Source organism: Trichomycterus rosablanca, chromosome 3, assembly GCF_030014385.1.
Source record: "Trichomycterus rosablanca isolate fTriRos1 chromosome 3, fTriRos1.hap1, whole genome shotgun sequence".
NCBI classification, from domain to species: domain Eukaryota; kingdom Metazoa; phylum Chordata; class Actinopteri; order Siluriformes; family Trichomycteridae; genus Trichomycterus; species Trichomycterus rosablanca.
Genome location: NC_085990.1, coordinates 5,448,087 through 5,461,212, shown reverse-complemented (window position 1 = coordinate 5,461,212; position 13,126 = coordinate 5,448,087). Strand labels below are relative to the sequence as shown.

The 13,126-nt window shown below is 35.7% G+C and overlaps 1 protein-coding gene across 1 annotated transcript in view; it reads left to right on the top strand.

Annotated features, from left to right (window-relative positions):
* Nucleotides 1-785: 785 nt before the first annotated feature.
* Nucleotides 786-13,126, top strand: part of rusc1 (RUN and SH3 domain containing 1) — a 31,722-nt gene continuing 19,381 nt past the window's right edge. The window contains exon 1 of the mRNA XM_062991736.1: nt 786-1,610. Coding sequence (XP_062847806.1) covers nt 794-1,610 — 817 coding nt within the window. The 5' untranslated portion in view covers nt 786-793. The remainder of the gene's footprint in view (nt 1,611-13,126) is intronic.

Here is a 13,126-nt window from a genome sequence, read left to right as displayed (position 1 = left end):
GGATTCCCTTGTGCCATCACCTGAGGATCCCCCTCCTCGGCCTACCAAACCTCCAGCCAGGCATGTCAGTGCTCATCCGGAACTGCATTCATACATAAACATCAGTGGGGACACACCGTCAGTGTCCTCCATCTCTTCCCCAACGAAATCCTTCAAGCTCTCAGTTTCTCCATCCTCGTCTGCAATTCCATCAGTCTCAAATCCACCTGCTTTACCTCCACCACTGTCACAGCCTGTCACTTATTTCACCCTGTATACTGACTCTTCCACAATATCTTCACCCACTCCACCCATCCCTCCTCCAAGAAGGCGGCATAAAGCCCGTCTAGAGGCTCAGAGGCTTGCTGAGCTTGAAAAACAGAAATCAAGTAAATCCCCTCCTGCTCCAACTTCCAGACCACCACCTCTACCACCTCCACCAGCATTGCCTTCTCCTCCTGCCATCCCACCGCCTCCGTCAATTCCTCCTCCTCCATCTTTCCATGCTCTGGATTTGGAAATTCGAAAACTGCTGGCGCTGGCAGGGATCACTCAGGCAGAGCTGCTAAGGCTTAGTCCAGAGTTGGGAGTCTGTGTTGATGGGGTCCTGGAAGAGGAAGAGAATTCTGAGACTTTGAAAATCAATGACGTTGGGATCAATGAGAAAGAGAAAGGAAATCAATATGACAAGGGTGAAAAATTTACCTGGAGAAATGATGATAATTTTGAAAAAGACAGTTTTAATGATATAGAAGAAGTAGAGAAAGATTTTGTAAAAGAAAGCAAGGACGCTTTCAGGACGATGTCCTCAGAAATGTCTTGGCAACGTAGACCAAATGAACATACTAATGACAGCTGCAACTGTGGGATGACCACTGACTCATATTACAGCACAGCCATCAGCAATAAACAGTTTACTAATTCTAGCTTTGGCAATTACCACTATGCCTCGATGATACCTGATTCCCCTCCTCCCCCTCCTCCTCCCCGGCCTTTACCGCCATGCCCACAGACGTTATCTCATCCTCCTGAGCGCTCTTCTCTAAAGCCAAGCACTCTACCTGCCAATTCAGCCCGCCCGGATAGATTTGATTGGTTGATAGCCTTTACCCCTGACACAGACACTCTGCCAAGAGAAATCAAAAAACATCTGACTGAAGCAACCCCCCAAAAATCCAGTTCTGGTCCTAAAGTCACTACATTTAAAGAACTGCGCAACAGAAACAAACAGGCCTCGCCACCAACTCAAGTCCATCAAGAACCCGATCCAGCAGTTATAACTCCTGATCCAGACTTCCTGTACAACCTCAAGTGGAGGAGAGAGAAGGCTGATGGGGATGGTTCACAGTGGGAGTACACGTCCCAAGCACAAGCTACCTTTCTTCAGCCACCACCCACACCTGAATCATTGGCTCGTTTGAGACAAACACGCCTGTTGAATCTTAAGACAGATGCATCTCAGAGATTTTATCCCTCACCACTAAGTAATGGCTCAGCCAATAAGAACATTGAGTTTAACTTTGGTGAGGACAGAAACCGAGAGCATTACAGCAGAAAAGTGGAAGTTGGAGAGGACAATGATGTGAGAGGAATGGCAGATGGAGGACAAACGAGAGAGTCAAGAACCAGACGTAAGTTTAATAAACCTTTATTCCTTCCTGTTTCATAAAATATTATCATCAAAGGAATATAACAGAGTGACTAAGATAAAATATTACATCTAAAGATGTCACCATACATGAGTTTGCCAATTACAGTAGACCTTTGACTTACGAATGTAATTGGTTCTGAAGGGCTGTTCTTAAGTCAAAATGTTCGTTAGTTAAACCTATTTTTCCCATAAGAAATCATGTAAATAGGATTAATCTGTGCCAGACCTCCCAAACCCCCCCCTTACCTAACCTTTCTAATGTCTAATGTTTTTTGTTATAAATACAAGTATATTTTACCTTAAATCTTAAATTATAGAATATACCGTACATTCCTGTAATAAACAATAATAAACAGTAGTACTGTACATAAAACACACATCACATTTCAGTACAGTACGTGTGCTGTACCATACACCATAATACATTTCCTTCTTTTTATAGAAAATGTATCTACCAGAAACAACAATAACTCTCATATTTCTCTATTATTTCCTTCTTTATTTCAGTAGTGTTGTATTTTGTAGGTGTAATTACAAGAAAGAAAGAATACTTTACTGAGCTGAGTTCCTTCTTCTCTCTCACTCACTGTCCCCTCTGTCTGATACACAGTGACAGCTACTGGCAGGAGTAATTATACAACACAACAAATAGTAATATATTTTTTCATTTTCTCAGCACTGAGCTTCCTCTGCACCTTCTCTGGGGACATTTTAACATAGAATTGTTCAAAATATTAAGAAAACACCAGAAAAACACCGTCCACTGTCCGACTGTTCGCTCACTGTGTGTATATACGTATATATACAGTATATATCAGTGGCGGCTGCTGGCCTTTCAAACAGGGGAAGCTCATTGTCGGCTTACATCATAAAATTTGTCAATTTATTTATATATAAATTCTGCCCTTCGTTCCTTTTCAAGAAAATGGCCTGAAATGGGTTTCAGTTTGTCTTTCGACTTCACTCGCAAAATCCGCGATGGGACTAAAGCTCCCAATGATAGCTGTCAATCAAAATGGGATTCAGCCTTTCGACTGATCCTCCAATCATTTTGCAGAAGCTCAGCGTCCAGACCCGCCCACAGCTCCATTCACCCCCAGAGGCGCTCAGCGTCCGGTGGTGGGACAAAATCGTGGCATTTATCCAATGACCGACGAGTTTCGAAGCAATGAAAAAAACCGTTCCATGCAGCCCTGTTGAAGTGAATAGATGCTCAGCTTCTGCGGGCAAAAGCATTGACGCTCCGGGAATGTATGAGAAGTTCGTGTCAGTCGATTTGTGATAAGTAGCTGATTCTGAACAAACTCGTCTTCGAGATAAACGTGTTCTAACGCATTTGTCAATGAAATGTTAACACAACTGTACATATTTGACCATTTAATTTTTGACATTTTAGGGGAAGCTGAGCTTCCCTTGCAGTCTTAGAGAAATCGCCACTGATATATATATATATAGAGAGAGAGAGAGAGAGAGAGAGAGACGGTTGGAGTCAACGTGTTTCGCGAATTTCTGTTCGTAATCCGAAATTTGTTCGTACGTTAAGTTGAAAAAGATCGTTCGTAACCCGAAATGTTTGTATGGTAAACTGTTCGTAACTCAAGGGTCGACTGTACTTTCATCATGACCCTCTTAGTTTACAGATCTAACTTTAAAAAAGTAGCTTCTGACATCTATCTGATTTTTGTAATACTGACACAGGCCAATTTGGACAACAGTTCTCTCAGATTAGAATAAATATCTCAGAAAAACACAGAGATAAAGCACGGTGGTGCAGTGGGTAGCACTGTCGCCTCACAGCAAGAAGGTCCTGGGTTCGATCCCCTGGTGGGACGGTCCGGGTCCTTTCTGTGTGGAGTTTGCATGTTCTCTCTATGTCTGTGTGGGCAGTTGTAGCCTAGCGTTTAAGGTGCTGGACTAGTAATCGAAAGGTCATCGGTTCAAGCCCCACCATTGCCAGGTTTCCACTGTTGGGTCCTTGAGCAAGGCCCTTAACCTTCAATTGCTTAGACAATATAGTCACAGTACTGTAAGTCACTATGGATAAAAGCATCTGCTAAATGCTGAAAATGTAAATGTAATGTAAATGTGTGGGTTTCCTCTGGGTGCTCCGGTTCTCACTTAACACGATTTTGGTGTGTGTCTGAAGACATTTGTGGCCATTCAGAAAAACATTTGTAAGGTCAGGCACTGAAATTTAGATGACAAGGTGTAACTTTCAGACAAGAGGTGTTTAATAAGGTTGAGTCAGGGCTTTGAGCTGGACACTGAATTTCCATCATGTCATACTCATCAAACCAGCTCCTTACAGACCATGCTTTGTGCACAGGGGCATCGTATTGCTGGGACAGCTATGGGCCTCCCCTACACTGTTGCCTAAAAGTGAAAAGCATATCAAATAAGACTAAATAAGACAAATAAGACTAGAATAAAGTGTTCTTGGAATTTTGGCCATGGGTCAGGTGTACTATATCTTTGTTCCAAGTTGTAGAAGCAGGGTTGATGATCACTGGCATGCATGAACATGATGTTATAGCGAGGAAATGGAGAAGGATGAGTCAGGACCAGGATAAGTCATCCTCCATCATTTAAAGGCAGATGAACAGATCAGGAATGCACTATCAAGGATGGCTGGCAGAATTGCTGCTGCAATCTGTTGTGCCGTTTTCCCCCCGTGATGTCATTTTATGTTATTAAATTATTCATTTGTTCAGCAGACTTGATGGTTAATAGTATCTCCATCCTCCTCTTCACGGCTTACACTGTGTATCTACTGTATATCTGGATAGTACTTTAAAGTACCTTCTGCATTTATCTGACCCTTAACCCTGGCACAGACTGTTTTATTATACTGTTTAATTATATTCAAATAAGGCATACAAAGCATATTAGAATTAATTATGTTTAATGCTTGGTTATGTTTTATACTACAATAAATATGGAACTGACCTAAGACTATTTTATGCAGTACAGCTCTGGTGTGTTAAACGTTGTTTCTGGGGTGTCACAGCCCTACATATATTTTTATCTTGTGAAGACAGATTTATGCATTTGCATTTATGTTGTGTAGAGGTATATGTGTAGGGAATTTGGCAGGCTAGAATATTCGATAGTGTTTGAGTTGGGGACAAGCTCTGAACAGAGTCTTAATCCTTATCTTATGCCATACCTAAATGCCATTTCAGCATAAGACGGACTTTGACTGATTAAATAACCAGTTGTTAATATTGCTTGTGTTAATGATTTAAGAGTATTATATTAAGCAGTGGCGTAACTAGGAGCTCATGGGCCCCAGTGCAAAAAAAATGTTGGGCCCCTCAACAAATTTATAATATATATACAGGTCCTTCTCAAAAAATTAGCATATTGTGATAAAGTTCATTATTTTCCATAATGTAATGATAAAAATTAAACTTTCATATATTTTAGATTCATTGCACACCAACTGAAATATTTCAGGTCTTTTATTGTTTTAATACTGATGATTTTGGCATACAGCTCATGAAAACCCAAAATTCCTATCTAAAAAAATTAGCATATCATGAAAAGGTTCTCTAAACGAGCTATTAACCTAATCATCTGAATCAACGAATTAACTCTAAACACCTGCAAAAGATTCCTGAGGCTTTTAAAAACTCCCAGCCTGGTTCATTACTCAAAACTGCAATCATGGGTAAGACTGCCGACCTGACTGCTGTCCAGAAGGCCATCATTGACACCCTCAAGCAAGAGGGTAAGACACAGAAAGAAATTTCTGAACGAATAGGCTGTTCCCAGAGTGCTGTATCAAGGCACCTCAGTGGGAAGTCTGTGGGAAGGAAAAAGTGTGGCAGAAAACGCTGCACAACGAGAAGAGGTGACCGGACCCTGAGGAAGATTGTGGAGAAGGGCCGATTCCAGACCTTGGGGGACCTGCGGAAGCAGTGGACTGAGTCTGGAGTAGAAACATCCAGAGCCACCGTGCACAGGCGTGTGCAGGAAATGGGCTACAGGTGCCGCATTCCCCAGGTCAAGCCACTTTTGAACCAGAAACAGCGGCAGAAGCGCCTGACCTGGGCTACAGAGAAGCAGCACTGGACTGTTGCTCAGTGGTCCAAAGTACTGTTTTCGGAAATCAAGGTGCCAGAGTCTGGAGGAAGACTGGGGAGAAGGAAATGCCAAAATGCCTGAAGTCCAGTGTCAAGTACCCACAGTCAGTGATGGTCTGGGGTGCCATGTCAGCTGCTGGTGTTGGTCCACTGTGTTTTATCAAGGGCAGGGTCAATGCAGCTAGCTATCAGGAGATTTTGGAGCACTTCATGCTTCCATCTGCTGAAAAGCTTTATGGAGATGAAGATTTCATTTTTCAGCACGACCTGGCACCTGCTCACAGTGCCAAAACCACTGGTGAATGGTTTACTGACGATGGTATTACTGTGCTCAATTGGCCTGCCAACTCTCCTGACCTGAACCCCATAGAGAATCTGTGGGATATTGTGAAGAGAAAGTTGAGAGACACAAGACCCAACACTCTGGATGAGCTTAAGGCCGCTATCGAAGCATCCTGGGCCTCCATAACACCTCAGCAGTGCCACAGGCTGATTGCCTCCATGCCACGCCGCATTGAAGCAGTCATTTCTGCAAAAGGATTCCCGACCAAGTATTGAGTGCATAACTGAACATAATTATTTGAAGGTTGACTTTTTTTGTATTAAAAACACTTTTCTTTTATTGGTCGGATGAAATATGCTAATTTTTTGAGATAGGAATTTTGGGTTTTCATGAGCTGTATGCCAAAATCATCAGTATTAAAACAATAAAAGACCTGAAATATTTCAGTTGGTGTGCAATGAATCTAAAATATATGAAAGTTTAATTTTTATCATTACATTATGGAAAATAATGAACTTTATCACAATATGCTAATTTTTGGAGAAGGACCTGTATATGAAAAATCATCTACAATAGATTTCAAGTCCAAATTCCTGGCTCTGGTATTTTCAATACACAGATTTAGTTATTATAATATTTTACTTAATGAAAATATTGTAATATAATAATAACCTGGTAAATGCAGCCAATCTGGCAGATAACATGTCGTGGAGGGGCCCTCCGCGCCATGGGCCCCAGTACAACTGACCTCCCTGTCCCCCGGTACTTACGCCCCTGATATTAAGGTTTTTGTTTATAGACAGAACAATGGCTCAGGTACTAAAAAATCAAGTACATTGTTTATGGTCTAACAATATAGTGGATAGTATGCAGTAAAACATTTTAAGCATTTAGCAGACACTTTTATCCAAAGTGACTTACAGTACTGTGACAGTATGCAGTCTAAGCATTTGAGGGTTAAGGGCCTTGCTCAAGGGCCCAACAGTGGCAACCTGGCAGTCGTGTGGCTTGAACCAGCGACCTTTTGATTACTAGTCCAGTACATTAACCACTGGGCTACAACTGCCCTCAAAAGATTAATTGAGGTACTCAAGAGTAATTAAGTACAATTTAACATGATATTAAGTTGAATTAGAAACTCATTCATTCATTCATTTTCTGTTTTTCCCACTGATTTATGCTAATAAAGGAATATTTCATTTTATTTACATTTATTAGTAAATTTATAAAACATTATGTGTGTAGTGATGAATCAGATATATGCTCTAGAAGTATGTTACCAAAACACAAGTGGTTGTATGAAAGTGGTAGTTTCCACCACTGTATGGCTCCCTGACTGTGATTGGTCAGGTTTGAGGCAGATGTCATGTTTGTACCAGAGCCGTAGATAGAGAGAGTTGCGACACTCCTTGATCTCGCCGCTACACGGTCACGTGGTTCATGTAACCCTCCAATAGTTCCAAACAAACCCGGCGCTGTCATGTTCTCATATGGGACAGGCAGCAGTAAATGAAATATTAAACGGCAAATAATAAACATTTGTACAATTTCTGGGTATTTTCAACTGCGTTTACATTTACTGCATCTGCTTTAATGTCAATTTGGTATATAAAGTGGAAGATTGATGTTTATAATGACTTGTTAATAGGTCGTTCTTGTTAACACAGTACATTATATTAGCATACATTACATAATGTGATATCATTAAGTAGTAGAGACGATATACAGTACAGAGATTAAAGTTTTTTTATGTTTTATTTTTTGCATAAACTAATCTCCCTTCACTTTTCTGAGGATTCATAATAATAATCATTTTGGTTAAACACTAAGTCATGTGGCTGGATTCATAAGGTTTACCTGCACTGAATGAACAGATTGATAAACACACTACCGTACCTTTAACATTATAGTGCAGGTACATGAAAAAGCATTCATTCATCTCTTATTTCATGAGTGATTAATAATTGATTCCTACATGTAATACATTAATGAATTCATTATGAATATGCACAAGTTCATTTTGTCTAATGTAAGTGGTGGACAAGGTGCACGAACCATGTAGTTGAGTTAAAGTAGAGATATCCAAGGTAACATATTACTCCAGTAAAAGTAGTAGTAAAAGTAAAAATACTCTTTACCTCCATTAAAGTACTAAACTAAATTTACCTTCAAATGTACTGAAGTATGAAAGTAAAAGTATAATGATTTATTGTGGTTCTAATGTTTTATTATCATTTCTGTAACAAGACTCTTGATCAACTCATTTTAGGTGAAAAGACTCGTGTGTCATTAATTAAGCTTAACTGACTGAGCTAAATTCAGTTATACCTATTAATTAAGATAAACATGTAACATTTAGTGCTGAGCAAATGCTAAACAATAACAGTATTAAGTATATTAATGACATTAAATTCATTATTTTTTTAAAACAAAGCAACATACAGCTAAAAATGCTGGATAAGTAGTGGAAATGAATGGGGCTCTATGGGATGTTTGGAACTCTACAGAGCTTCACATCCAAGAAGCTGCACAGAAAAAATGTCCCGCCCCCTTTCCAACGGTTCCCTATGGGAGTGTCGCCACTCTGTTCTCTCTACCGCTCTGCTTTGTACCTTTAAGAGGAGGGTGTGTTTAAACTCTCCCCACCAATGACAGAGCAGAAAGCTCTTCAGAGGCAAAACAGGAAAAGCAAAATGAAACTAGCATTGAACAACAGCATCCTGGAGCAAGTAAGGTAACTCTGTCTATAAATAAGTATTCATTCATTAATAATATATATTTATATTTCTAAGTTCAGTTTAGACTGCTGCTCTGTCTCAGAGTTCAGACACAAAGTCTGACTTTATTACATTCATCCCTGGACAGAAGCACCAACCTGAATTGATTCAAGCAACCTGAATAACATGATGTTAGTTAGATTTGTACACTAGATATAAATCTATTACCTTTAAACTATATCACAGCAGTTTAAAAACTTAAATGATTTATTTTATGAACCTTTTCTTTTACCTACATACTACATAAGAATTTGAGTTATTTCTTAAGTGTATTGAGGGTTTCTTAAAAATGTCAAAATGTGCATTAAGTTAAATGTCATTTTACTTTCTGAAATGGTCTTTTTAGTACTAGTTATTAATCATGAGGGGTGGCTCGGTGGGTAGCATTTCTCTGTAGATATGAAGCATGTGGAACAGTGGTTGCTTTGCCAGGGTCAGAATGAAAACCATAAGTAATCGAATAACCACTAACAATCAGGTGTAAAGGTACACAGGTGTTGTTTTTCACAGTGTATCTGCACCTTAAGGCTAGACTAGTTTGTTGCTGATCATTAACTGTAGTTTTGAAAAAATGAAAACCTTTTGTGGGAGAGTTTTGTAGTCAGTAGATACAAATATTGAGTTATTTGTCCACTATGAACAGAAAAAGTAAACTAATCTGTCAGTCATGTTAGTAGTGATACTATCCTCTGGGCAAATCCAACTGTAACTGTTGGTTCCAACAGGACTGTCGACACATGTCAAATCTGGGTTGTAAATGGTTAAACCAGGCTTAAAGTAAGCTTTTTGAATGGCCTTTACCAGGTCCTGAAATTAGTTCTGTATAGATTAAAGTATTTGATTAAACCATACCTATTCTACCATATAACAGGGTCAAAGAACCAACCAGAGTTGTGCATGACACTTAGAAATGGCTACTAAAAGGATCAAAGTGAGATAAATAGACTTATGGTGCCAATGTTCCACCTGGTAACAAAACATTGGTTATGGTAATTAAGTAAAAGCCTTTAAAATGCTAATTTAGTGTTGGTTATGTTACCTACATGACTGCGTTTGAAAGCTTATATGGGGTTGGTTATGGTACCTAAATTAAAGTATTTAAAATGCCAAAGTGATTTGAAATAAGGGATTTATATAGTTCTGATTACCGAGCACAGTTTTAATACAGTTTAAATACTTTTATACAGGTACTGTATACCTTAATAAGCATTTGAACACTTTGATATAGGTAACATATGGTTGATCTTTATATGAAAGTGTTTAAAAGATTTTCTTTAGGGTTGTTGTAATATAGTGTATAACAGGGCTGTAGACCAGGGTTTAAAATGTTTATTTATGGTTGTTTATAGTAATATAGTGTAGACCAGGGTTTAAATGTTTATTTATGGTTGTTTATAGTAATATAGTGTATACCAGGGTTTAAATGTTTATTTATGGTTGTTTATAGTAATATAGTGTAGACCAGGGTTTAAAATGTTTATTTATGGTTGTTTATAGTAATATAGTGTATACCAGGGTTTAAATGTTTATTTATGGTTGTTTATAGTAATATAGTGTAGACCAGGGTTTAAATGTTTATTTATGGTTGTTTATAGTAATATAGTGTAGACCAGGGTTTAAATGTTTATTTATGGTTGTTTATAGTAATATAGTGTATACCAGGGTTTAAATGTTTATTTATGGTTATTTATAGTAATATAGTGTATACCAGGGTTTAAAATGTTTATTTATGGTTGTTTATAGTAATATAGTGTAGACCAGGGTTTAAATGTTTATTTATGGTTGTTTATAGTAATATAGTGTATAACAGGGTTTAAATGTTTATTTATGGTTGTTTATAGTAATATAGTGTATAACAGGGTTTAAAATGTTTATTTATGGTTGTCTATAGTAATATAGTGTATAACAGGGTTTAAATGTTTATTTATGGTTGTTTATAGTAATATAGTGTATACCAGGGTTTAAAATGTTTATTTATGGTTGTTTATAGTAATATAGTGTATAACAGGGTTTAAAATGTTTATTTATGGTTGTTTATAGTAATATAGTGTATAACAGGGTTTAAATGTTTATTTATGGTTGTTTATAGTAATATAGTGTATACCAGGGTTTAAAATGTTTATTTATGGTTGTTTATAGTAATATAGTGTATAACAGGGTTTAAAATGTTTATTTATGGTTGTTTATAGTAATATAGTGTATAACAGGGTTTAAATGTTTATTTATGGTTGTTTATAGTAATATAGTGTATACCAGGGTTTAAAATTTTTATTTATGGTTGTTTATAGTAATATAGTGTATACCAGGGTTTAAAATGTTTATTTATGGTTGTTTATAGTAATATAGTGTATAACAGGGTTTAAAATGTTTATTTATGGTTGTTTATAGTAATATAGTGTATACCAGGGTTTAAAATGTTTATTTATGGTTGTTTATAGTAATATAGTGTATAACAGGGTTTAAATGTTTATTTATGGTTGTTTATAGTAATATAGTGTATACCAGGGTTTAAAATGTTTATTTATGGTTGTTTATAGTAATATAGTGTATAACAGGGTTTAAAATGTTTATTTATGGTTGTTTATAGTAATATAGTGTATAACAGGGTTTAAATGTTTATTTATGGTTGTTTATAGTAATATAGTGTATAACAGGGTTTAAATGTTTATTTATGGTTGTTTATAGTAATATAGTGTAGATCAGGGTTTAAAATGTTTATTTATGGTTGTTTATAGTAATATAGTGTATAACAGGGTTTAAATGTTTATTTAGGGTTGTTTATAGTAATATAGTGTATACCAGGGTTTAAAATGTTTATTTATGGTTGTTTATAGTAATATAGTGTATAACAGGGTTTAAATGTTTATTTATGGTTGTTTATAGTAATATAGTGTATACCAGGGTTTAAAATGTTTATTTATGGTTGTTTATAGTAATATAGTGTATAACAGGGTTTAAAATGTTTATTTATGGTTGTTTATAGTAATATAGTGTATACCAGGGTTTAAATGTTTATTTATGGTTGTTTATAGTAATATAGTGTATAACAGGGTTTAAAATGTTTATTTATGGTTGTTTATAGTAATATAGTGTATAACAGGGTTTAAATGTTTATTTATGGTTGTTTATAGTAATATAGTGTATAACAGGGTTTAAATGTTTATTTATGGTTGTTTATAGTAATATAGTGTATACCAGGGTTTAAAATGTTTATTTATGGTTGTTTATAGTAATATAGTGTAGACCAGGGTTTAAAATGTTTATTTATGGTTGTTTATAGTAATATAGTGTATAACAGGGTTTAAAATGTTTATTTATGGTTGTTTATAGTAATATAGTGTATAACAGGGTTTAAATGTTTATTTATGGTTGTTTATAGTAATATAGTGTATACCAGGGTTTAAAATGTTTATTTATGGTTGTTTATAGTAATATAGTGTATACCAGGGTTTAAATGTTTATTTATGGTTGTTTATAGTAATATAGTGTATACCAGGGTTTAAAATGTTTATTTATGGTTGTTTATAGTAATATAGTGTATAACAGGGTTTAAAATGTTTATTTATGGTTGTTTATAGTAATATAGTGTATACCAGGGTTTAAATGTTTATTTATGGTTGTTTATAGTAATATAGTGTATAACAGGGTTTAAAATGTTTATTTATGGTTGTTTATAGTAATATAGTGTATAACAGGGTTTAAATGTTTATTTATGGTTGTTTATAGTAATATAGTGTATAACAGGGTTTAAATGTTTATTTATGGTTGTTTATAGTAATATAGTGTATACCAGGGTTTAAAATGTTTATTTATGGTTGTTTATAGTAATATAGTGTATAACAGGGTTTAAAATGTTTATTTATGGTTGTTTATAGTAATATAGTGTATACCAGGGTTTAAATGTTTATTTATGGTTGTTTATAGTAATATAGTGTATAACAGGGTTTAAAATGTTTATTTATGGTTGTTTATAGTAATATAGTGTATAACAGGGTTTAAATGTTTATTTATGGTTGTTTATAGTAATATAGTGTATAACAGGGTTTAAATGTTTATTTATGGTTGTTTATAGTAATATAGTGTATAACAGGGTTTAAATGTTTATTTATGGTTGTTTATAGTAATATAGTGTATACCAGGGTTAAAAATGTTTATTTATGGTTGTTTATAGTAATATAGTGTAGACCAGGGTTTAAAATGTTTATTTATGGTTGTTTATAGTAATATAGTGTATAACAGGGTTTAAAATGTTTATTTATGGTTGTTTATAGTAATATAGTGTATAACAGGGTTTAAATGTTTATTTATGGTTGTTTATAGTAATATAGTGTATACCAGGGTTTAAAATGTT